The sequence below is a fragment of the Colletotrichum phormii genome, assembly GCF_030913505.1.
Source record: "Colletotrichum phormii strain CBS 102054 chromosome Unknown BDP81scaffold_10, whole genome shotgun sequence".
NCBI lineage: Eukaryota > Fungi > Ascomycota > Sordariomycetes > Glomerellales > Glomerellaceae > Colletotrichum > Colletotrichum phormii.
In genome coordinates this window covers 1,622,430-1,647,540 of record NW_026851452.1, presented here as the reverse complement: position 1 = coordinate 1,647,540, position 25,111 = coordinate 1,622,430, and the positions used below count along the sequence as shown (strand labels likewise).

General features: G+C 53.6%; 8 protein-coding genes across 8 annotated transcripts; 5 read left to right on the top strand and 3 right to left on the bottom strand.

Moving 5' to 3' along the window:
• The first annotated feature begins 3,015 nt into the window (after positions 1-3,015).
• Positions 3,016-3,627, top strand: BDP81DRAFT_30465 (uncharacterized protein). Its single transcript, XM_060583151.1, has one exon. The coding sequence runs from the start codon at positions 3,120-3,122 to the stop codon at positions 3,585-3,587; it is 468 nt and encodes a 155-aa protein (XP_060445510.1). The 5' UTR covers positions 3,016-3,119; the 3' UTR covers positions 3,588-3,627.
• BDP81DRAFT_30472 (Mob1/phocein family protein) lies at positions 3,628-5,130 on the bottom strand. Its single transcript, XM_060583152.1, has 3 exons — positions 4,418-5,130; positions 4,257-4,368; positions 3,628-4,208 (listed from the first exon to the last, which is right to left on the bottom strand). Exons 1-3 carry the CDS (start codon positions 4,917-4,919, stop codon positions 3,668-3,670), a joined length of 1,155 nt encoding a protein of 384 aa, XP_060445509.1. The 5' UTR covers positions 4,920-5,130; the 3' UTR covers positions 3,628-3,667.
• Positions 5,131-6,924: 1,794 nt separating this feature from the next.
• On the top strand, positions 6,925-8,617 carry BDP81DRAFT_374914 (Leo1-like protein-domain-containing protein). The gene is made up of 2 exons (XM_060586707.1): positions 6,925-7,282; positions 7,333-8,617. The coding sequence occupies exons 1-2, from the start codon at positions 7,028-7,030 to the stop codon at positions 8,281-8,283; spliced, it is 1,206 nt and encodes a 401-aa protein (XP_060445508.1). The 5' UTR covers positions 6,925-7,027; the 3' UTR covers positions 8,284-8,617.
• Positions 8,618-9,686: 1,069 nt separating this feature from the next.
• On the top strand, positions 9,687-12,060 carry BDP81DRAFT_30419 (patatin-like phospholipase). Its single transcript, XM_060583147.1, has 4 exons — positions 9,687-10,013; positions 10,140-10,270; positions 10,342-11,158; positions 11,213-12,060. The coding sequence occupies exons 1-4, from the start codon at positions 9,954-9,956 to the stop codon at positions 11,933-11,935; spliced, it is 1,731 nt and encodes a 576-aa protein (XP_060445507.1). The 5' UTR covers positions 9,687-9,953; the 3' UTR covers positions 11,936-12,060.
• Positions 12,061-16,326: 4,266 nt separating this feature from the next.
• On the top strand, positions 16,327-17,374 carry BDP81DRAFT_30393 (uncharacterized protein). Its single transcript, XM_060583145.1, has 2 exons — positions 16,327-16,525; positions 16,594-17,374. Exon 2 carries the CDS (start codon positions 16,691-16,693, stop codon positions 17,327-17,329), a length of 639 nt encoding a protein of 212 aa, XP_060445506.1. The 5' UTR covers positions 16,327-16,525; positions 16,594-16,690; the 3' UTR covers positions 17,330-17,374.
• A 934-nt stretch (positions 17,375-18,308) lies between these two features.
• On the top strand, positions 18,309-19,704 carry BDP81DRAFT_319792 (GDSL-like Lipase/Acylhydrolase; the record flags this gene model as incomplete). The annotated part of the gene is made up of 2 exons (XM_060584468.1): positions 18,309-18,470; positions 18,544-19,704. The coding sequence occupies 2 exons, from the start codon at positions 18,309-18,311 to the stop codon at positions 19,702-19,704; spliced, it is 1,323 nt and encodes a 440-aa protein (XP_060445505.1).
• Positions 19,705-20,864: 1,160 nt separating this feature from the next.
• Positions 20,865-22,050, bottom strand: BDP81DRAFT_394538 (ferritin-like domain-containing protein; the record flags this gene model as incomplete). The annotated part of the gene is made up of 4 exons (XM_060587976.1): positions 20,865-21,008; positions 21,074-21,601; positions 21,739-21,883; positions 21,935-22,050. The coding sequence occupies 4 exons, from the start codon at positions 22,048-22,050 to the stop codon at positions 20,865-20,867; spliced, it is 933 nt and encodes a 310-aa protein (XP_060445504.1).
• An 889-nt stretch (positions 22,051-22,939) lies between these two features.
• On the bottom strand, positions 22,940-24,914 carry BDP81DRAFT_428578 (FMN-dependent dehydrogenase). The gene is made up of 2 exons (XM_060590435.1): positions 24,194-24,914; positions 22,940-24,134 (listed from the first exon to the last, which is right to left on the bottom strand). Exons 1-2 carry the CDS (start codon positions 24,492-24,494, stop codon positions 23,197-23,199), a joined length of 1,239 nt encoding a protein of 412 aa, XP_060445503.1. The 5' UTR covers positions 24,495-24,914; the 3' UTR covers positions 22,940-23,196.
• Between the last annotated feature and the right edge of the window lie 197 nt (positions 24,915-25,111).

Here is a 25,111-nt window from a genome sequence, read left to right as displayed (position 1 = left end):
CCCTTTCACGCTCCTCTGCGCTTCCTGCATATCCGGATTCGGACCTCTTGCTTGTACCGCCCCCGGGGGGTTTTGGACGTTCAGGTTTAAAAACAGAATTTGTTGTAATTACTTGGAGGAGGAGTTTCGCTGGCTCTTTGGGGGGGAGGGGGGTAGCCACTCATCTGTACGTTTGACGGATATTCTGAAACGGAGCTATGGGATGCCTGTTGCATACACGCAAGCTTGCGCCGCCGCACGCCGCGGGTAACAAGGTTTCCGGACTGTTGTTCCCATTGGATTCACTGTTAATAACTATACAAAGTACGCAAGCTGCAGAGACACGGGATAAGTTCTCCACTAGTTCAGTCATACGACTGAGACTCTTGGGACGTCACGGGCTACGATTTGTACCTTTCTCCCTCCTGCCTCTCTACCCTCTCTCGGGTTCCCGGGTGAGGCGCTCGATGGGGATTTGCTAAAATTAAAGGGATAACGGAAGTGTTCGGTGCTTGGCGGCGGCGGTGACAGGCCGTGGCTACGTGGATGCGGATACTATCGCTGAGCTGTCTACGATGACTCTTTCGAACTTATGAGAAGGCAGTCGAGCAGTTTTGAGAATGTATCGTTGTTTACTCTCACATCTAGACTAGCATTGGCACTTGCGGTATCAGTGCCGCAGGATGTGAATAACAAAAAATTGCAATGATTCCAAATGGCGGCCACTGATGATGGGTGTGTAATAATATCACAGAGGAAGCTAGTACCCGGACTGACCTAAACAAATGACGAAATCGCGTCAGTTCATGGAACACGCTTTCCTGACGTGAACTAGAAGAAGCGGGAGAAGGTTCGAAGCACAGGGGCAAGTGCCAGCATCGGGTCGGCGCGCCGGAAGCTCTGTGCGTTCAGGTTTGGCTGCTTTCCCGGCTGTTTCGTGATGAGTGAGGTGCCGTGTACTTATTTTTAAATCGGAAGTCTAGGCTTTCTGCTTGGAGTTTCTGGGGGAAGGAAGGGGTTTAGGCACATGGCGAGGTTTAGTATTATTGTGTCAGGTTATATCATGGGGGAGCTTGTTGAGGAATCACTCGAGTGTGTATAACAACTTCTTGATTCCGTAGATACGGGAGGACTACGTTGTTGGTCTCTCCAAGATAGAGACAGTGAGATTGATGGTAAATTTGACTGTGAAGAATAATATATGTTTCCCTCAGCTATAGAAAGGCATGGTTGCTCATAGAATATAAGGAATCTGGAAATGAGTCATCGCTTCAAATGGGTGTTGTTGCGGTATTCCTCTGCTCCCAATATTCAAAACACCCCCTCTGCCGATGAATGAACAGACAATGTCAAAGCCATCCTAAAACCAAACCCGGGTTTAGCTTATTCGTTCTCGTGAGTTTTGTGTCCTCGGATGTCTGGGTCTGACGGAACTCTGTCAGTGTAAGCGTGTCGTCTGTGTGCGGGGGACATCAGACGTCCCGGAGCTCTATATATATGTCGTCCGAACTTCAGACTTCATCCATCACTCGAAGTCTATGAAGTGACCATGGGACAAGGTTTTGACGAAGACGTCGATCTGGCGGGATCCGGAACCGAGATGAGGGTGTGGTTTAGCCTTTGGGTATGCTCTCAGTAAGCGGAAGTTTGTGCAAGTTGGGCTATTCGTGGTCGACTCTCCGTAGATGTGGCAGGATTAACTTGGGGAAGTAGACGCCAGGATCGCCTCTTGTCTTTACTCAGCCCATGTCCAAAGGTGGATGGCATTTTCTAACGGGTGAATTATCTCCTGGAATCTCCCATGTGATGATGCAAACTTCAAGTCGAGCGAGCCCCGGACATTCATACCTTCAAGAGCAAGGCCTGCCGTTCGGAAGTCTAGGACAGAATATTACATGAAACACACAAAGTCTTCAAGCTAGGTATACGGGTGGCAGTCTTGGTGAGAGGTTCGGCCCAGACCCGTCTTAGATCTGACGATCATTTTGAATTTGATGACAGCTTTGGCATCTGGATAGGTTTCAACACGTCCTTTGCAGGGCGTTAATACAGTGAGGGAAGAGATAAACTCCACCGAACGCTTCTCAGTCATGAGTAGCCAAGCCTCCATATGGGTAAATATGAGGAAACCCGGATCACCGTCGTGAAAACGTTTTCGTCGTCTGATGTTGAATTCTAGGTTCCCGTCATGTCCGGTACTTTCGCATGGTCCATTTTGCAGTTGACAATGTCTGACCGTCTCACGGGACGAGCGCCATGAAGGACTTGACTGATAGGGAAAAAGCAGGATTCTATGTAAGTTTCAGTAAGGTTGAGATATTTCGGGTTGCAGCAGGACCCGTAAGCCAGAGAGTTCACAGCTCTGACTCTCTACGCTTCTTCGACATTGCCATTGAGTCTTTTCTGCTCTTATTTTTCGGGAAGCCTCTAACTATGAGCCATTGAGTATTCGGAGATGGATTGTTCAGCCTTCTGGAAGACCGGACTGAACAGACCAACCTTGCCGCCGTGTCTCCAATTAGCAGTCTAGCATTCAATTGGAATCAAGGATATCAGCAGTTTCAGCCCTCGGCCCTTTAGATGAGGATATCCTAGAGATGAAAGAGAAACCAGTCCGTTAGGATCCTGCGGGCAACCCCAACATAAGCCGCCTCGATGATTTCCAGAATTGGGGAACTTCAGGTGATCTAGATCTACCGACATCCCGGCGGTCTCTGGATGAAAGCTCGAATAAACCGTCCTGCTATTTGGGTTCGGGGAGTAGGCGTCCAGGGCGAGCAGGTAAACTCTAGTTGCGAAATTCTCACATACAATCCGTTGTATCTATGTCAAGGTCTGATAGACGAGCTTGGAGCCTCTTCGTCTGGCGTAAAATAGATCTCAATGATGCATGAGACGATATTGATAGAGACTTTGAAGTGGTCTGTAGCATTTTTTATGTGTTTTCTTTCGAACGTGAGAGTTCCAGAGAGTTGAAGACAGATTTGTCATTACACGTAGGCTCGAGGAGTCAAACGTTGTGATATGAATAAGCGATCTGTAGGCAAGTCTTCATCACAGCTAAACAAAGCTACTATCAGCCCACCGTCTCATTCCAGGACTCTCCGGGACGTCTAGGTGTTTCGCGAGAGGTCGAATCGATGATCAGAGAGGTGGCCATCCGAGCATCACTCGGTCAGTCACACTCAATGAATCAAGCAGGAAATCATCGTTCTGTCAAGTCAACTGTGATTTGTTTATGGAATCGTCGTCTACCAATAATTCCTCTTCCCTCCCCATGGCCGTTCCCATGCGAGACGATTTGGTCGTCTCTCTTACGGGTGTGTCTCAAGACCTTGCCTGGCCTTCATAGCAAATCCGAAAACTCCAACATACAGCCCGTTTCTTTCTCTTTTCTCCCGGGACTGCTGCAAATGCAATGCGTGCGTGCGTGTGTGAAAAAAAAGCGTTTCCCTCTTGTTGTTGTGTTTGGCTCTGGGGCCCCATTTGCTTCTTTTTTCCAGTCTGACGAGCCAAGGTTCCGATGGCAAGAGTGTCAGATATTTCCCTATCAGATGAGTCCAAAAAGTTTCAGGAAACTCAGGCTTTCCAGAACTCGGAAGGGCTGAAAGGCACAAGAGCGGCCATCATCTGTTCAGGTTCGATGCCCCTGACTGCCGTGCCCGACTCGTCTGCATAAGAAGTCTAATCAAACGCCGGCGAGTTGCATCAGGCGCTCGCCAGCGCGGAGGTTGGCATACTCGTAAGCCTTGGACTCGGGTGGGAAGGTGCCGTTGGCGGCCCAAAGGTCGATCAGCGGCTGCATGGGCTCGAGCTCATGAGGCTTGAGCATGTCGAGAGCCGTGGCGGTCAGGATGAAGTGGCTGAAGCAACTGTTGAGGGACTTCTCGAGGTTGAGGTGGTAGAAGGGCTCGGTGAAGTGAGCCCAGTAGAGGTGGGAGTAGACGCGGAACATCTGTCGGAAGATGGTTTGGCAGACGTCGATAAAGTTCTGCGGGAAACCTGATCGCTTGCCGATCCAGTCGGGCTCACCAGGGTTTGTGAGCTGTGAGAGGGGCGTGGTGGTAATGTTTGCGTTGTGCGCATACGAGACGCCTGAGGGGTCGGTCGGGAAGATGTTGGTGTCGTCAATCTTGCCTGAGATCCATCTCTGCATAAGAGTCATGTATTCGGCGGCAGGAAGCTCGACAGGCTCCCGGCGGTTGTTAAGCCAAGTGAATGAGTGGTTCCTGCGAGGATGTCAGATCGTGAAGGATGAAAAGGCCAGCAAAACTTACGCTCCGGCGGACATTCTGGGGCATGTAGTGCCGTTGCAGATCGTCGAGCCATCTTCCTCCTTCTCGTGGAGAACACGCACGAAGTTCCAGAGGTTACGGTAGTGCTCGACCACTGCGAAGAGTTAGCAACCAGAGATTCAGGAGTAAGAGTTACTACGTACCTTGATGCGCGATCCACTCGCCCTGTTCGACCGTCTTGGGTCTCGCGCTCAGAGTCATGAAGTTGCCCTTGACAATGTGCTTGCCATAGTTGGAGTTCAGCCAGATGGGCATAGGGCGTGGCAGATGGTAGGAGCCGAGAAGGCCGTCGCCGTCGGACAAGCCACCCTGATCGTCCATGCCAATAGAGTGGGCGAGAGAAGGCGAGTTGGGCAGAGGCGGAACTTTAGGAGCCAAGTTGGTAGATGACTGGCTTCCCTGAGAAACGGTCGGTGACGTAGGCTGACCGGCGGTTGAGGACGTAGGAGATTTGTTCGAGCCTGGCGGTTTGGCGGCTTGGCCCCGGAAGCGGGCGTTGCTATTTATCGTAGTCTGATTAGCCGATGGTATCTCACGACCGCGATGAGCACCATAAAGAACATAACAAGGTCCAACATCATGATGAAGCCAACCACTAGACCAGGTACCCGAGGGAACCAGGCCATAAGGGTTTGCACCAGCCATGTTGTTTCGAGCTGAGTGAGACACAGCATCTGGGACTTCCAAGGGCTTCTTCTGGTAATGGAAGGGATGTCTGTCTGAGACCTGTGTCGACTAGGCCACAAGGCACAACTGGGGTTCTGAGAGTATGTTTCGGGGGTGTTTTGTTTGGCGAGAGTTCGTGTTTGATGAGCTTGTTTGGAAGGAAAAGAATCCAGTTTTTTTTTTTTTTTTTGGCTTGGAAGTGTCGTGGCTCCTAGGAAGTAGGCTCATATTGCCCCGCTTGGATGGCAATAATCATATCCTGCTCGAGGGCCTGTTGTCGATGGAGATGATCATATAAGGTAGGCATCAGGCTGGACATGTGTGTGAGACACGGTCCAAGAAAGACGATGGTCCGGGGCTGTGGAGTAGTGAAGGATCATGATGTATCTTGCGGTGATTTCTTTGTCGTAGAGGCGATGAAGAAGCGCAAGACTTCCGTCCTGCTCCCGATAGTAATCGATTCTCTTCCTTATTGAGATCCTTTCAGGACTCCCTTGAACAAAACATGGGGATGGCGATAAGCTTCCAGCTCAGCTCACTTGGCTGTCGTGCTGATGGCTTCAGCACAGCATCAAAGTCGGCAAATCATGGTCGTCCAGTCTTTGGCGTGGTTTTATGGCTTTGAACTCGTTGTTGCCCATTGCATGCGTGCTGTGTTGACTGTCCTAATGTCGACGATTTCGAATGTTGCTGGGTTCTTGTTGCCACCTGTCTCTCTTTTCCTTTCGAAGTTGAAGATGCATTTTGCAGCTGAGCTGAAAATCTGGCAAAGGGTGATGCTGTAGCCAAAGGCCACCTTATCATCCAGTCCCCGCTGATGCCTCACATGTTTCCGAGAAGGATGATTCCAAGCCTGACATTTGGCCATGGCAGCGACGTCAAACACAACCGAGGTAGGTAATCCGACAGCCCCTCATCATCAAAAGGACAAGTAGCCCTCATAAGTTGCCCAACCATGCTGCTCGAATCCCCAGGACTGGTTCGCCTCTTCATATCGGATGTTTTGGAAATGCCTTCATGTGTGATAATGCACCCCATGTCTCGGCGGGTGGTGGCCGGCCCGTGTTGCATGTACCAAAGTACGGGCTGCCGCGGCACTAGCCGAGGAACCAAACTTCACAGCTGTCTGCTGTGCAGCCACCGTAGATCGCCCGCTAGGTTCTCGGTCTTTCCATCATGCAGTGAACAGTGGGGGTAAGGAATAAGAAGAAGAAGCAATTCGCAAAATGGAAAAGCAACAGAACAGACAATAAAAGGCAAACTCACATTCCTGAAAAGAGGTTCGACATGGTAGGAGGAGGTACCGCGGTGAGGGGGAATCGGAGGGGGTTATAAAGTTGGGTCGACCGGCGCACCTCCTGGGAAGACTTAAGAGGCTGGGACTATCGAGTTTCAGCTCTGCTGATTCGAGTTCAGTCCGTTTGATAATCGAAAATGATCGGATATCGAGCAAGGAGAGAGGGTTAAGCTGAAAAGGGGCGATTGAAGGTGAGCTTCTTCAGACTACGTTCGCTCCTGCATCCACGAGGAGTAGCGGCATAAGAAGCGCTAGACTTGAAGTGTCACATTAAGCGAGTGCACGGGCCTGATCCCCACAGCATTTTGGTCCGAATGGTCTCGCTCCATCGCCATTGGGCTCACGCTAGAGGCATAGGAAGGGCGACGTTTCTCAGCCTCGTGTGGCGCTCAAGAGGTTGGGGGGTGATGTGACGATGCAGTTGCACAACTTGTGCTCTGTACGAAGTAATTTCCTCAATAATAAGGAGAAACAAGACGATTTGGAGATATTACCAACTTCCTCCACCGAGTCCCCTGAACAAGATCCACTACACCTGGGACATGTGCCGAAATCCCCGCTCGGCAGTTTTACACGTCCGAAGTGGCTTCGAGCATATGTGGCGGTGCATCAGCCTCCCTCTAGGTGGGTCAGAATTTGGACAGGGGTCTTTCAAGCCTCACTCTGCATCTTCTTCCGCGCAAGAGGAAAGAAGCTAGGCGACCTACCTGCCAACCACGCATGCTCAATTGGCCGCCAACCTTTGAATATCAAATACCTTGCATCGCCTGCAACACGAATAATCGTCAACATGTCAGATTCCGAAGAAGAATTGAACGAGCTTCCCGAGGATGAGGAGGAGGACCTCTTCGGCGACGCGCCAGCAGACGATCTTCAGGAGGACCGAAGTCGCGCTGGCAGCGAACGCGACGACGCATCGAACCGTGATGGAGGTGATGGCTACGGTAGAGATGACGAGGCCCCGTTGCCGACCGATTATGAGACGAAGGTCATCGAGGCCGTTGAGATGCAACGTCATCGCATTCCCAAGTCGAAAGACCAGAGAGTAAGTCGATGGAAAGTTTGATACATCCAACGTGCGCTGACAATGACCAGTTACGATCTCTGCGCGTTCCCAAGTTCATGAAGATCATTCCAACGATTTACGATCCCGAGACTTTCGAGCCTACTGAACACGATATTGAGAATGCCAGGGCCGACGTACCCAAGGCCGACATCCGCGTCCGAAGACAGGGAAATAAGCTGCAGAGCAACACCATGATTCACAGATGGAGCGACGGCTCTGTGACTATGACAGTCGGAGACGAGCACTTTGAAGTCTCTACCAAGGCATTGGCTCCTGGACCTGACCAGCCATACTCTGAGCTTCAGGATGGACACTACTATGCCGCTGCGGCGGAGCTGACCAGCAACTTCCTCATGTTCGTTGGACATGTCACTGATCAGTTCATCGTCCGGCCCGGAAAGGAAGTGGCGGATGATGCGCTCGCTGCACTTGCTGAGCGCATGGCATCGATATCGCAAAAGCCTCAGGAGAAGGACATGATCATCAACACCATCCAAGACCCCGAGCTGCGCAAGAGACAAGCGGAGCAGGCGGAGAAAGAGCGCATGAAAATGCAAAGACGTCGGGAGACGCAGACTGCACGCATGGATGCTACCCGCGGGTTCGGCCGCAGTGGAGGCCTCTCGATTGGCGACCTCGAGGGTGGACGACGAGGTGGTGGTTCGCGAAAGAGAGGCATGCCTGGCGCACCGAAGCAAAAGAGAAGACGTCCCGAGTATGACTCTGACGATGATCTGCCTAGTGGCGCACGCAGAGGAGACGAGTACGACATGGAAGATGACTTCATTGTGGCCAGTGACGACGAAGTGAGCGAGGTCGACCATGACGATGACGACGAGGAGCTCCTCGACGAGGCGCCACGATCCAAAAAGCGACGGGTTTCGGACGATGAGGATGCTGATGGAGATGATGATGACAACATGGGGACAAGTGGCAGAGGAAGACGTCGTCACGTTGTCGACGACGACGATTCGGAGTGAGGTTATCGACAACGACAAAAGGTGCTTGATTGCAGCTTTAGAGTGGTCAGGGATGATCAGGACTTGTACTATAGCACGACATTCTCACCTGTGCAAGCTGCGCGCCGAGGGCGGCGACAATTACTATTACATGCTAATCAAGACTTGGCATGCGGAAGATGAGCCTTTTTCAATGCGTTTCGGTATCTCGAATAAACCTGAAGCCTCCACGAGGGTTGCTTCATGACAATTGCCCTCCGAGTCTTGGCCGTACTGAGACTGGCGCGAATAAGCGGCACGACACGTGCAGTGTTTAACCCAATTCTTTGTCATGGCTCTCAGACCGGACCGTTGGTAGCTAAGGTAATTTGACTTTGTTGGGAACTGAGCAAGTGGCACATCACTTATTGTGGCAATGATGTAGCGGACTCTACAGCCTGCAGCCTGCTCTGATATGAGAACATTGCTCGGACGTGAAGACAATTCTTGGAGCTCACCACAAATGCGAATATGACAGATGACGTGAAGGGCCGTGGAGCCTGGATACAGCAGAGCTAATTACCTTACCTTGCACTGCCAAATTGCTATCCATTGTCACATGTCGAAGCTTTCCGCCAGGGATGGGGCGGCATTGGGGCGGCACAGCCAAGGAGCTGACGGAGCTTGCCCGCCCACCCCCAACTTTACAGCAGCTCGGGAAGCAGCGGCAGCGCAGGTGTATGGGGTGCCCCTTGGGGTCTCGTGGTCAACATGAACCATGGCATTACAGTTACACTGGACAAATGCAGCAACACCACTCACTGCGGAGGGGGGTAATCCTGGGGAGGGAGGGGAAGAAAGCTGCTGCAGCCTGCCCCAGATCGTCCGGCAGCATCCATGGGAAACATTGCAAATGGAAGCTGCTGTGGGAAATCGGCGGCAGATCCGGACGCTGCTACCTTGTCCTTCCTCTGTGCAGCAGGCCGCAGACATAAAGGTAATATTAATATCCGTAGCCCTTTTATTGCCGTGGGCCGAGCCAAACCACAGACACCCGTGGACCTGGGACCTACCTACGTATCCGTACGGAAACCTCACAGCTGTCTGTCTGTCCCATCGTCGGCACGGTGGTTCGAGTCGAGTCAACAAGTACCTTTCCTTCTCCAATCCGGCGTAGAAAGAACACACGGCCTTCGAGTCAACTCATCGTCCCTCCTCTTCCGCAGCCGCAGGACCGTTCGAAGATACGATTTCTACCTTACTCTCGCATCTCTCTCCCTCTCTCCATCTTAGCGTCCACCATCCGCTCGCCCGCTCGTTCGTTCGACCGCACGCGCGCCTCTTCTTCTCCCTCTTCTCTCCTTGGATCCCGATCGATCTCGTCAGAATCAGCGAAAGTTCACCCCAAAACCCTAGTTTGACATCGCAAACCCACCGTCCTTCTCTATCGTTATCTCTGTATATCTATCCTTCTACTTGATCTACTACGCATCTTCCAAACCTGTCTTGCCCGTCCAGCCCTCTCCCTAGGAACTGGAATGCAAGCAACATCCTAATCAGAGACACGACGCTCGCCTCACTCCACCCGCTCATAATGCCATAATTGCCATGAACGCCCAATATTACCCGTCATTATCCTCATCAGCATCAATATCCCCCGCCAGCTTGGGATCCTCCATGGTCTTCACCACCACAGTCGCCGTCGCGCAACCATGGGAGTAGTCGTTGCGCTCTGGCAAGTGGCCGTAGATGTGACGCAATTCTGGCAACGGGTACGTATGGTGCTTTTTCTTGCAAATTCCCCGGGGGCGTTTGGACTCGGACTTGTTCGCAACCAAAAAGTACCCTTGGCTTGATTACCAAGTGCTGCGGCTAACCTTGAATGCGCACATCTACAGAAATTCCGCGATTGGTATACACGCAAGACCCCCATCGAACTATGGCTCGAACTTCTCCGCCATGCCGAAGCCTTCGAAGACTGGGAAGAGGCGGCCCTGCATCTAGATAACCTGCTTGGACTGGACCTGTGGTGAGGAAAACCCGTCAACCTCGTGTTAGTGTCTCACAAGCACATGCTAAAAGGCATTCATGCTGCAACAGGAGGAATAACCCAACGTCCAAGTACTACGATTACCGTCTGATCAACGAGCGCCTCAACTCCCTCATCACTGCAAGAGAAGATGGGAACCTGAACCAGCTGGTCAACCTCCTTCGTTCCGGCCTGATCCGCAACTTGGGTAACATCACTGCCCCGACGCTCTACAACCGATCCTTCGCCGGCACCAAATATCTTATAGAGGAATACATTACGCAGATTGCTGAAGCGGTCGAGGACATCACCCATCTGCCAACGACGCCTGGGTCCGACCCTCATGGAGCGCCTGTCGGACTAACAAACCAGATGAAGCTGGATTTTATCCACGATACCAGGCAGGCTTTCGGTAGGAGCACGCTCGTCTTGCAGGGCGGTGCCATTTTCGGAGTGTGCCATCTTGGTGTTGTGAAAGCACTGTTTCTTCGAGGTCTTCTGCCGCGGATCATCACTGGAACCGCAACGGGGGCTCTCATTGCCGCATTGGTGGCCATCCACACTGAAGAGGAGCTTCCTTACGTTCTCAAGGGAGAGGGCATCAACCTGTCTGCCTTTTCTGGGAAATCCAAGTCTGAAAAGGGCCCGCAAAAGGAGCAGTCCTACGCAACGAGATGGAATACGCTTCTGCGGAGGCTGAAGCGATTCACTCGTGAAGGCTATTTCCTCGACGTAAAAGTGTTAGAGGACTGCGTGCGAGCCAATGTGGGTGACCTGACCTTTGAGGAAGCGTACAATCGAAGCAAAAGGGTGTTGAATATCACTGTTGCAACCGCCGATCAAGGCGGCGTTCCAACGCTGCTTAACTACTTGACGGCACCGAACGTGGTGAGTACTATTCTTGTTCTTCAAAGGAAGCGGCAGCATACTAACACCTACAAGCTTATCTGGACTGCCGCAGTAGCTTCGAATGCTTCCACTGCAACACTTTACGGTCACCGGGAAACCACAGTTCTCTGCAAAGATGCCCATGGCAACATCGTCCCATGGGCGCCCGCAAACACAATCGACTTCCATCACTGGACTCACGTATCTTATTCGGACCGCGAGTCACCCCTTTTGAGAATTGCCGAGCTGTTCAACGTCAACCACTTCATCGTCAGCCAGGCTCGACCTTACCTTATTCCGTTCCTTCAGAGCGACATGCATGGCCCATCACTCATGGAGACGCGTAACAGCACGACGTCAATTACAGCATTCCTAGCTCGTATGGTCGGGCTGGAGCTCAGACACCGGCTGCGCCAGCTCGATACATTACGCCTCCTTCCGGCAGGTATCCGGCGCTTCCTCGTCGACGAACAAGTACCAGGCGCGTCCATGACATTGGTCCCAGAAGTGACTGCTGGCGACTTTGTGCGCCTACTCGAGACGCCTACTAGGGAAACACTAGACTACTGGATCTCGAGGGGGGAGCGGAGCGTATGGCCCGCCGTCGCTGCGCTTCGTATTCGTTGCGCGGTTGAGAACGAGCTGGACAGATCCTATCAAACTGTCCGGAGGTTGAAGGCGGGCGGGCTCAGGAGGAAGGGTTCAACGGCGGCAGCGGCATCGATGGACATCAACAACAAGGAACGGAGGGCTAGTAGTCTTGGGGCCGCATATTGATAGCGTCGACCGCAAGCAGGCTGTGAATCGCAGCTCGTCACAGGAGACGACAGAGGAGCTACGAATTGAGTAATCCGATATGATCCTGGAGCATGCAACGCCCACGTTGAGACCAAATGCACGCAGGCTTGCCCTCTCCGCAAGGCGACATCGCAACTGGGGGCGGCTTATGTACAGATACAAGCAGGTTCTGGTTGGCCGAGGCGGGGCGGGCATGCAAGCTTCAACAAACGACACGGTGTTCTCGAGGCTATGCGTGTACTGCGCAGGGTTGTGCAAACACGGGGATTACGCCTCGCATCGGTAACGATCGAGGAGAAAATGTTCTCGAAGCTTGCCTGTTTGGGTTGTCGGTCAGACGCTGGAGGTGGGCTCCGCGAGGTGTAGGAGATGCAGGAGGTTCAGCTCGGCCGGGATGAGGGGAGGTGCGATGGGTGTCAATAGCTTGTATGACGAAGAGACGCGTCCAGTGACGAGTCTGATGACCCAAATTCACGAGAGCCTTTTTTTGCTGTATCCATACCAAGAGTGTGAAGCATGAGCAAGGGCGGAACCGTGAACGCCTTGCCGCGCGCCCTCGTCGTGCAGGTGCTTGCATGCTCATTTATCCCTCATCAGAGTTACAGTTGTCCCCCTCGACGCTTGTGAGCCTTGCCAATGGTCCGGATGGCCAGGCGGAGGTTCCCCGTGCAAGTCGTCATGCATGGAACGGCCACATCCTACCTGGCCAGCAAGCAGATCAAGGTACGAGAGCGTGAGCGATTGGGAAAGGGGGCTGGCGAGCTGGCGGAATGGCCAGTGAAGGAGGAAGTGACGGCCTGCATGTCTTGGGCGGTGCCGCGGCCGGCAGGGGCCCGGCGCAGGAGAGACCAGCACGCTAGAAGCCTTCTCGAAGTTCGATATGGGGCCCATGAAGACCGACGCTAGGATTGGTGGGCAGGGCTGGCGGCGATGGGCTGGTCAAACATAATCGGGGATCCTTGAGGTCTTGGCGGCCCTTTTCCCTGGATGAACCGGCACAACGGCTTTCGAGGCAGGGTAGGTAAATATCTCGCGCAGAGGTCACAGGGACGCGGATAGTGCGTGGACCTCCTCCTTCTCAAGCAGGGCGTTGGCTGTTCGCAGGGTACTGGTTGGCGATTGACGGTCCTCGATCCTCATGCCGTGTTTATCGTTGCATGCCAAGGGGTTCGGGGAAGTATTCCGGGCTGCCCAAAAGCACATCGATCTCAAGGGGCCGGGTCAGACACGTCGTTCATTCTCTTGGAGCGTCGGTTTGGGAGCAGCTGGACAATCCAACAAGGTGGTCGGTGTAATGCCAAATACAGCGTTGCAACGTGTAGGACTTAGTGGGGAGTCCTGCATGTGTCTTGGGTCCCATATCGCAAAATGGGACAGAGTCCAGGACTCGCGCCCGATAATTGTGGTTCCGGGGCTAGAAGTTGCCGTTCGGTGCTGTCCGGGCTCTGTGCCGTCATGTGAGAAGGACAGCATCGAAGATCTTTCCCGTAGCAGTCGGCGTTGGGCCCCATGGTGCTCTCCAAGGCTCCTATTTACTCAATAATGCCCCCTCGGGCCTTGGATGCTATCGTACCTATAGCAGACTGATATAGCCTGGCTCTCAGGGTGGTTCGTGGTGTGTAAGCTTGCATGCTCTTCCTGCACCGGTACTGTTCCCCCTAGGCATGCTGCCGGCAACACCGACTGCGGGGAGCTTGAACGCATTAAAGACGGGGAAACAACCGGCAGAATGGTTGGCTGCCCGGGGACAAATGACACAGGCCGGGGGTAACGTCTAGCACTCGGGCTTAGTGTAGTGACGTCGCTGGGCCCTGTCTCTTTACTGGCCCAACCATCAAAGACAGCTGAAAAGTTGCTGGTGCATGTGCTGGCATTGCTGCTGCGGTGCTGATGCAATGCAGGACCAGTATGATGGCAGGTTGCTGATCGGAGTCCATCCCCGACGTCGGGCCCTGTGCGGTGACTGACAGACATGCGAGACATCAGATGGCAGAGCGCCAAGACGTCTGAGCCTACGGATACATAGTAGTGCGAAGTTGAGTCACAGCCCAAGATCCGACGAAGATACTTGGATGGCCTGATAAGTTGCTGCGAGACGTGAAAGGTCCTGAGCCGGCTGGCTGGCCGCCGGCACACAACCTTAGGAGCGGGTTCCGCGCGGAACAAAAGATGTCATTGTTTCGCTAATAAAGTTTCGGTATCGAACCAATGATGGCGCCGAGTAGGGGCATATGGTACTAATCTGGGGAATCCCAGGCCGAAAGTAACCGCCCAACCTAACGAGCTCAGGTAAATCTTGCTCGGTAATCTTGTACTCGTCGAGAATGGGTGATTGGGCCGGGGGACGCCTATCCGGCCTTGCAATCGGTGAAAGGCCAAGGTGTGCGAACGTGATTTGAAGATTGAATTTGATAATGGCCCAAATGACGGGCTATAGGGCAATGTCGTGTGCAATCGTGTTGCAGGTGGGTGGCCGGCGGGCTGTGTCACACAGCGGCGGGAGATAATCAAAAGCGAAGGTGCCTATTCGCGCGAGCCCCTTGAACCGAGAAACGTTGATGGTGTACTGCCCGGTATTGATTTGTGCGGGGGTAATCGACGGGTTGTTCTTGATGATGTCCGATTTGCTTCCGTACGGGAGGTAAAGCTCACCTCTTCGGTGAGAAAGCTTGTGTAGATGAGCGTCATTTTGACGATCTCTTGGGGCACATGGGCACTGCGGTAACATGATGCAAGCCAATTGACCACTGCTAGCAGACCCAGCGTGGGCAGTGCTCTGCAAGACATTGGCCGATGGTGGAGAAGCACGTTATGCTTGTTTCCAGGTTGCTTGCGACATCGCCCCGGGGTAAGTCACCAGCAGCGAGCCAGCGTGGCTTGGCACTGCCATGAAAGAATATCGAGACTTCGCAGACTTTTAAGAGAGTATCCGTGTCTGTACTCCGTAGGTGTATTTGCACATCGTGTGGCTTGCGTCTAGGTTCGGTTTGAGAACGGGGCGGACGGGTTGGCAACGGTTCGTTGGGTTTCCCGTTTTGCATCGCTCAGGTGGTCCATTCTGATTTCTGATTTTGGACCGCGAAGACCAGAACTTTGTCGAGGTTTGATGTTGGCGGCGGTCTTGGTTGTCATCTGTCATGTCTCACGACGAACAAGTCCCAGTAGCTACGCGGGGTAATTATTGGTCGGTCTCAAAAGAAGCTAGAGCGACGACGACAAACATAAACATCTGCTCCGAAAACACGAAAACAAGGACTGGTAGAAGTGTTGAGGTACTGCACTCGGGCTGCTAGCCAAATTGGAAAAACGAGGCGAGCAGCAAAGAACTCTCGAGGAGGGTAAGGTGGATAGAGGAGACAAGTTCAATGTGTATGAGATCGGGAGTGTGTCATGGGCCTGGCATGGCATGGCAATGGCATGCGCGGCAATAACGCCATGGCGCCAGCGCCAACCCAAGCCCAACGCTGAGGCCAAATTCAACCTCCTGCCAGTTGAGAAACAGAAGAAGGTACGTTCTTTCCACCTCCGGTGAGGAGAATAGGCGCATAGATACGCAATCCCCTAGGTACCTTACACCGGAAGTGACAGTTCACCCGTGGACGCAAATTGAAAAAGTCTGGAGCGGGCGGGGAGTAACTGAAGAAAAAAGAAGAAGAAAAAAGTCGAAAAGCGAAAGTCCGAGGTTCTCACTGTAACCGTACGCTCCTGCGTTAGAATCCCAAGTTTACCGTTTGGGAAAGTACCTCACATTAGTGCCCCGCATCCGACTCTCCAGCAGTCCAACTCCAATCCTCCTCCTCCTCCCCCGTCCTCGTCCTTCCTTCCACATCTCCTTGCCCATGTCTTCCTGGCTACTTGGAACTCCAGCCGCCCCCCCCCCCCCCCCCCCCCCAAATTCCTTACGTTTCCTCCTCCGGGCACTTTCCTCGTCCCCGTTCCCACTCACGTTGCTTCATCACCCTAACCGGCTTGCACGCCTACATGCCCGCTGCAGCACCATTATGCAGCGAGCTGCATCTCCCGTCGGTGCAGCCAAGTGGCGCTGGGATCGATGTACCTGAGATGAGGGACTGAAGGGTCCGAGGGGGAAGCAAGAAAAAAAAAGGGAAGGGGGGAATTCAGGAGGGAAAAAAGTCTGGCTGACCCGACCCTTTCACTCCGGGCATCGGTCGACACACACCCCAACCTGCCACTACTTGTCACAACCTACCTACCTACCTACCTACCTACCTACCTACCTAGTCAGACGCCCGTACTCTGTATAAAGCACTCAACATCCACCCTCCATCTTTCCTCGCCCTCTCCCATTTACTCCCAGTATAATAAACATATTATTGTGTACAACAACTTTATAACCTACCTTACCATTCTATCCTGTTCTTTCAGTTCAGGTATCAGACTTCTTGACCGTTGCTATCCTGGAACGGACGGCAACACTGCTTCTCTGAGACGAAAGCATCGAGAGGCCTTTCTCATAGCTGAACGCTGACCAGCTTCATACCATCACTTCTCTTCGACTCTTCTCCGCTATGCCTTGCTAAGGCCTTTTCTAGTCCTGCCGGACTTGTGGTGAGTAATTCCTCCTCATATCCTGCCCCTTGGCCGCTTGACACAGTCTGACATTGTCTCTGCAATAGCGTCGTTCTGCCCATCTACCACCAGCTTGCGTCGCTGAATCGCCGAGCTCATATACACTCGATACACTCCCCCCTCTTCGTCTTCCCCAAGATTACCATGATGGCACAACAAGAAGACGACAAGCACTCACATCCTAAGTTCCGTAGCGCCGCGCTGGAATATCCCTCCGTGGACAACTACTCGGAACATCGTAGTCCGCAGTACAAGGTCTCAAACGAGCCCTCCTCCTCCATCGCTGACCGCCGGGTCGCCCCCAATATGCCATACTTCGAGCCAACATATACCTCGGACCTTGACGATGATGGCGACTTCGACATGATCTCTCACGGTGAGGTCGCTGCCTCCAGGACTACCTCGGAGACAGCGGGATCCGACGACACTGTCATCAATTCACTCGCTACTATAGCCATGGCTACAGATCCAGTTGTCACCGGATCTGCTTTGACCATGGACAATATGAACCTCCTCGATACACAGTTGCCCCTTGGTACCATGAGCACCTATCGGTGGATTTGGGGCCAGGCTTGCCCTGGTGGCTTCGACATCAAGGACAACTCGTCCAAGGACAGCATGAAGGTCCACATCTCGCACTCGCGTGTTAGCAGAGCTACAGACACCCTTGAGAACGAGTATGGCATGGCCAACCATCCTTCCGAAGCTTTCATCACTTGCGCCGGTGACTGGGCCGACGTTGCTGCCGGTTCCGCCCCCGCGGCACTCCACTTGGATATCTAGTGCGATGGTCTTGTTAGCTTTTCTTCTTGTCCGTTACGGCTTGCCGACTACCTTGCATCTCAATCTCCCCCTCCCTTCGTTCCCTTTCCTCATAACATGCCGAGGTTTTTGAGGAAGCTAGAGATCGCAAAAGGTTGATCATGGCCACACTTCGATTCCCTCTTTCGTTCGCCATCCATATAGCTCGGCATTTCTTTCTGTTTAAAACTTGGGTCGATGGATGTCGTTCCATGTCGCTCGCTACTTGTTCGTTTGGTTGATTTGACGTTGGAATTGTTTGGATGAACCACGATCGTTTCTTGGAGGACTTGAGCCGCTCGCCCCTCTTCTTGTACACAGGTGCACATTGGGTGTACACTTGGAATGCCAATCATTGATCTACGCTCCCATCCTCGTCATCGTTGCATTATCTCCCGTGACCAAGTCTCATAAACCTAGCCCACCTAACCCACCTAATTTACCCTTCCGGGCCCCTCCCCCCGTTCGTCGCCGACCCCAAGATCTTCCCCAGGCCATGGCGGCACCAATGGAGTGTACCCATGCGGGGAAAGACAGCGGCCCCGGTCCCCCAGTGCGGGACTTGGAGAGGACGGCGTCGCATCGCACGGGACGAACTGCTCAATCTCATCTCCCGCAGCACCCACTTCAACTCTGATCTCCAAATTTCCCCATGACAACTTTGAATTTAGCCTGAACTTCAACCGGGTTGAATCCATTTCATGCCATTATCCAGCGATCCATCAGGTTCCGCGTTGCCGGATGCCCTCTCGCCCTTGCCCACCGGCTACCCACATAGCGAGCGTTGCAATGAAATCTCCAATTGGAGAACCATGTTGTATTGAGGGGCAAACGACGCAATGAAAGCACCGAATTCCGTTTCTGGGTGCCTTTATAAGGCTCACGATGGCCCCCTTTTGATTCGGGCCCAAGAGCGGCGGACCTGCAGCCAGCTCTCGTTTCTCTGTAGCTCGCCGCGATGATGATCGCCTCCCTCAAGACGGCCTTCACGGCCTTGCTCTTCCTCTCGCCTCTGGCAGAAGCACGCCCTCAACATCCTACACGGGATGAGAGCGAATGGGTCACCGTCTGGGGAACAATGCCTCAGCTGGTCGAGCCGGCCAACTTACCCCCAGCGCCATTTGTGAGTCTTCTTCTCCCTTCCCAAAGTCTCAATGGCTTTTATCAGAAGCAATGTCCCCTAACTTCCCACCCAGAACGAGACAGGCCGAGTCTTCCACGACGCAACCCTCCGCCAGACCGTCAAAGTCTCCCTCGCAACCTCGACCCTCCGCCTGCAAATCAGCAACGCCTTTGGCGGCTCAGACCTCCCCATCACAGCCGTAACCATTGCCCGGACGGCGACCAACACGGCCGGCACCAGCGGCGTCGACGCCGACTCCCTGCAAGTCGTCACCTTCTCGGGCAGCGGCGGCTTCGTCGTGCCCAACGGCGCCATCGTCTTCTCGGACCCGATCGACCTCCCCGTCGAGGCGCAGTCCATCGTCTCCATCACGATTTATCTCGCCGACGGGCAGACGACGAACAGCATCACCGGCCACCCGGGCAGCCGCACCACGTCCTTCCTCAAGAGCGGGAACCACGTCGCGGACCAGGACCTCGCTGCCACCGCCGGCAACGGGACCAATGCGACCGCGACGACGACGGATCACTGGTACCTCATTAGCGCCCTCGAGGGCTGGGTTCCCAAGGGCGCCTCGGCCGTCGCCATCGTGGGCGACTCCATCAGTGACGGGCGGGGCTCCACGACGAACGCAAACAACCGCTGGCCCGACCGCCTCCTCGCGCGCATGCAAAACGAATCCTCCACCAACGCCATCGCCATCGTCAACGAGGCCGCGGGCGGCAACCGCGTCCTGGCCGACGGCCTGGGTCCCAACGGTCTAGGCCGCATCGACAGGGACGTCATCGCGCAGTCCGGCATTAAATACGCCATCGTCTTCATCGGCGTCAACGACATTGGCACCGCGACCAACACCACCGCCGCGCAGGAGGCCGTGGGCGACCGGCTCGTGGCGGCGTACGACCAGATGATCACGCGTCTTCACCGGTTCGGCATCGCGGTGTTCGGGGCGACGATCACGCCGCTTACGGGCGACGGGCAGCCGTACTCTGACCCGACGAGGGAGGTGGCGCGGCAGAGGGTGAATGAGTGGATTCGGAGCAGCGTGCGGTACGATGCCGTGATTGACTTTGATGCGATTGTAAGGGACCCTGCGGCGCCGGAGAAGTTGAGGGCTGAGTATGATACGGGGGATCATCTGCACTTGAATCCGGCTGGGTATGAGGCCATGGCTGCTGGGATCGATCTGTCGCTGTTTAAGAAGTTCAAGGATGGGGTTTCCGGGATGAATTAGGGACGGCTATTATGGTCTGACTGTGCGGTGGTAAGATGTCTGGTAGATGGGGTGATGTTTGGTGAGTCAAATAGAGTTGTGTATAAGCGAATCCCAACGTATAAGCAAAAGCCGGGTTTACCGAGCAGGATTCGTCAGATGGTTGGCCGTGTACGTGCAAGTTGATGATTGGCCTCGCATGTGGAATTGGCTGTTGATAAAACGGCACAGGTACTTGTAGCTTGGTGAAGTGAAAGCCTCCCTAGAGCGGACGGCGAACACCATAAAATCTGTCCATGACTGACGAGCTATCGCGAGGCTTAAATCACGCCGCTAACTACAAGTTATTCTGAATGCCTCTATCAACATTTCCAGCGACAGAGGGAAAGAAACGGAAGGATGAAAAGAAAAGAATGAAGATCAAAGAATTTATAGAAGTAACAAAAAGAAAAGGGAGGAGAGGGAGGGTGATAACTGACCTTATAATTCACGCCCCTGCCCGGATTCGAACAGCGCCCCTCGGTCAACCCGGACTCTGACTTCATGGGAGTATTTGTTTATTTTAACCACTCGACCACCTCGCACACAGCTTGACCTGACCTCGCCGACCTAGACGGGCGCTGCTGTGCTGGTGACGGAAAGTGAGGTTGGGGTGGGATATATACCCTAAGGGGGGGAGGACAGGTGGAGGGGTTAGGTGACTTGGGTTTATCTCTTTGGAGGAAGGAAGGGACGTGTGAGGAGGTGCCTTCTTCTTTCATACTTACAGCTGTGTACCTACTACCTTACCTATAGATGGATATTCCATCTTTGATCAAAGGGGAAAGGACTTGGCTAGATTAACACCTCTCCCCTTCACCTTTTTAGGTTATCTCACTATCACTTATCATTATAGAGGTGACCTACGACCTCGATTGCATGGATGGATGAAAAAATTCTACTTCAGGTGCCATGTTATGCCTGGGATGTAATCTTATAAATCCATGCCACATAACATACAAACTGTGTTACAATATTGCATTGATTATCAAGTGGGTTTTTCGCAGTTCGAGCTAAGATTCCAATAATTACAAAGAATATTTTAAGATGATAATAAAAAGCCATAACAGATATTCATCACGAGTGCCCTAGACTGCTTCATGCAACCAATTTATCACCAAACACCTTTTGTCATGATTTGTTTACCAGTCAGCCTCCTCGATCTCGAGGATGGCGACACCGGCAACGGTGTTCTCGTCAGAGACCTTGGTGCTGTTGCCGTTGGCGGTGCTGAGGACGCAGTATACCTGGCCCTCGGGACCCTCGGGCAACTGCTCGACGATGTACTGCGGGAAACATGGTAAGCATAGCACTTGGGACCTAGAGGCGGTTTCAGGTGGATGTCACTTACGTCGTTACCGCTGATGGCAACCTCGGTGTAGTAGGTATCAAGACCAGAGAAGAAGACAGCGTAGACGGTAGCGCCGGCAGGAACGGTCTGCGCATCAACGGCAGCCTTGTAAGCACCCTCGAACAGCGCGCCGTGGGAGCTGGGCGTAGGCGAGACGGTCAACTTGGGGAAGGCCTTGAAGGGCAAGGCCGGGGTACCCGGCGCGAAGGCGACGACGAACTGGGAGGCGAGGGAGTGGACCTGGTTGAAGTCGAGAGGGGTGTCAAAGGGGGTGGGGAAAGGCTTCTGGCGGAGGGCGGCGCGGATGTAGGAGGAGTGGCGGGCCTCGACGGTCAGGATGGAGCCGGCGACGGGGACATAGGTCTTGTCTGCGATGACGGCGGCGGCGCCGAGGTAGGCGGACACACCGACGCCCTCGAGGACGGAGGCGAGGGCGAGGAAGGAGTCTGCGTCGGAGACGGGGAAGTCGAAGGTCGGCTCGGGGATGGCGGAGGCGCCGAGGGCGCCCTTGAGGAAGTCGACGTGGGTCTGGGTGTTTGGTGAGGGATGTTAGTTTATGGGTTGCCAGTATTCTAGGGTAGTGTATGTTGTGATGGTGGCTCAGAGGCCATGTTGTCTAGAGATTGGTATGCTGGGAGGGGAGGGAGGGGGGGTAGGAACTGTACCTTCTCATCCTCGTAGATGGTCTTGAGGTTCTTGTAGAACTTCTCGCCGACCTCACCGGCGTACTTGCAGAAGTCGGCCTCGGTGTAGTTCGCCAAGCCCTCCTCGTAGAACTTGCGCTCGAGGTACTCGAGGGTAAGAGCATAGCTGTTGGACACTTGTTAGAATTGAAACAACTTGCTGCTTAGTGAGGCTTACTTCAAGATGGTGATATCACCACCGGGAAGGGGGTCGTAGTTGGCCTTCTTCTCGAGAGGGGCGCCCAGGACGGAGGCGGCGGACGCAGCCGCGAGGATGATGGATGAGGTACGCATTTTGATGGGGCTGTATTAGGTGGAGTTGTAAGATATGAAGCGACTATGTGCTTATGTGTAATAGATTCACGAGAAGAGTTGATTGATGGTTTGGTAAGGAAGGACTGTTGGCGAGGTGGCTGTATCTACTGAGGCTTCTTCCTTCTCTTCTCTTCTCTCATATCACCAGCCCAGCTGCTGTCTTATATATCAGATAACTCTAAGTGAGCACTCCATTTTGTCAACAGCCTAACATGACGCCTTGTGACGAGACTCTTTCGCAACGAGATTACTCAGAGACAAGCCCGCTTTCCGCAGGAATATGCTTACTGCACTCTAAATCCCGCTCCTTCGGATGGACCCTTTCCCATGGAGCTATTGGAAAGGATAAACTGGAACGAATGCACGCTAGCCCGTGGTAGCACATCGGAAGATCACGAACATTCTCCAGAAAGAGATGATGATCTCGTCATGGAAAGAGATGAACAGTGGCAAGGCCTGTGAACTCTTGCAGGCGGGAGTACCAGCCGCGCTGTGGCTATGCGGTGGGACACCCGGAAGGCCCAATAATTGACTGTAATTGACTGCGAAGAAGAACTCAGTGTTTGTCCTAGTCCAACTGCATTGATGTTAGCGTGCTGAGAGAGAGGCTCTCGCTAGGTAGAGAAAGCCTGGGCTGGTCGAATTGCACCTGGACGGATTCCAAACCACGTGAGGAATGAATAGCAAAGAACCCAATGGCATGTTTTGACGCGAAGAACATTTGGAAGTTTGGCACTTGTGATCTGATAGTCTTGGCTTGTCTGGGCCCAAGACAGTCGACAGGAGCCGATCGTTAGCTCGGTGGCTTTCCTCGTTCCCGGGCTTCAAGCACGCCGGATGGCGAGCATTCCGGCGCTGGTAGGGTGCGGGGAACAGGTTGGACCGCAATATGGGTGTTTTTTTTTTATGTTAGTCCACGGCTCCCACGCTGATCAAATCTCAATAAAGTCGTGGAGAAGGTGTGATGAGACCAAAGGAATGGGGCTACGATCGACACTATTTCTGAAAATAAGCTTGTATTCTTCCAGCGTAATTGCGAAAGCGACCGCTGACAGCACAGGATTTCCCGGCACAACGGCTTGCCGTCCTGCTAAACCCTCATTTCGAAAGCGAACGATCTGATAACTACAAGTTAGCTTTCATGTCCCCACCGTACCGAACCTGCCGAAGGATGGAAGGCTTGAGCTCGGAGAGACTCTTGAAGCCGGAGAGTCCCATTGTCAAGTCCAGATCAGCAAGCAGTCCAGCAATGACAGCCTTTGCGCCCTCTTTACCCGCAATGCCCAGGCCGTAGATGGCGGGTCTGCCAACGAAGACAGCCTTAGCCCCCAGCGCGATGGCCTTGACAATGTCCGCCCCAGTTCGGATCCCGGAATCGAACATAACCGTGAGCTTGTCGCCCACGGCTTCCACAATCTCCGGAAGCATCTCCAGCGAGGCGACCCCGCCGTCGAGCTGTCGGCCGCCGTGGTTGCTGACGATGATGCCCGACATGCCATGCTCGACGGCGAGCTTGGCGTCCTCGACGCTCAGCACGCCCTTGAGAACGATGGGCCCGTCCCAGTTCTTCTTCAGCAGCGCCAGATCCTTCCACGAATGGTGATCGCCGGGGAAGGCCTGGCTGATCCAGTACCGGGAGGCGCTAATGATGTTGTCCTCTACCTGGTCGCCGTCGTTCTGCTCGGAAAACTTCTTGCGGAAGACGGGATCGCTGAAGCCGACCGAGTTCCCTGTGCCCGTGATGAAGGGGAGATATGCCTGGTCGAGATCTGCCGGCCGCCAAGCCAATGTCACGGTGTCGAGAGTCACGACGAGAACCTTGTACCCGTTGGCCCTGGCACGTCTGAGGATCGAACCCGTAATGTCATCGTCCATGGGCCAGTACAACTGGAACCAGCGGTGCTGGTCGCCACATACTTTGGCGACCTCTTCAATGGTCGAGGTCGCCGCCGTGCTCAACGTGTACGGCACTTGCAGCTCAGCGCAAGCGGCTGCCAGACCTGTCTCCTTGTCCTCATGGAAGATACTCTGGACCCCGATGGGGGCCATCAAAAGGGGAGACTCTGAGCTGTTGTCTTAGAGCAATGTCTCATTTAAGATAAGGTTGGCATCCGCAACGTACCATAAGTCACGCCAAACAACTCAGTTGTCAAATCCCGAGGATTGCTGGGTCTCAAGAAGCGAGGCACGATCTTCCACTGGCGAAAGGCCAGACGGTTCGCGTCCATGGTGGACAGCTCGCCGGCGCCTCCGAAGACGTAGTTGAAGGACTCGGGGCCCATGGCCTTTTGGGCCTGGGCCTGCAAGCCGTTGGGATCAGTCGTTACGATGGGCAATTGACCTGCCATAATGCCGTTTTGATAGATGCTGACGGCGTAGGCCGAGTAAGGGGTCCGTTCATCGCCATCGCCAGAGTCTGCCATTGTGAAGAGTGTAGAGCTCGTAGAGATTTGGAGATCAAGGGTATTCGCTCTGTTTAGTTACTGCAAATAGCGTCCTTCGCAGCAAGTTGTTTTCTTACGGACATTCGTGTGCTGTGTTATCTCAACGAGTCTAGAAATGAACTTGGAAAGATCCAAGGATTGCGGGGGTGGCATTGGCGTCTTGAGATACTCCGAAAAGTGTCAGATCCGCAAGCTCCATAGTAACATCAGCAAATAAGCTTTGTCCGTCGGGGCGTTCATGTAATCTGCAACGCGGCAGCTGCGAATCGACCGCCAAACAGACTGTCTTCGAGGATCCCAAGGCAGAATATTTGCAAGCAAGGTATAAAGAAAAGAGAAGAAAAAAAACAGTATGTCAGTGTTTTTGACCTCTAGGAACCCAGAATACAGCCATGTTGGTCACAAGGAAGCTCTGTACAGAAGATGATGAAAACGACAGGATCAAGTAGATAGAAAGATACCTCGACCCTGGCTTCTTGTCATTGCATCTGCGCGTACCCTCTTATCCTAGCACACTGCCCGTGCCCAAGGTAGCTCCGTGGCTCCACATCCAGCAGGATCCCACCATTGAAGTCAATTAGCACCCCGCGATTCTC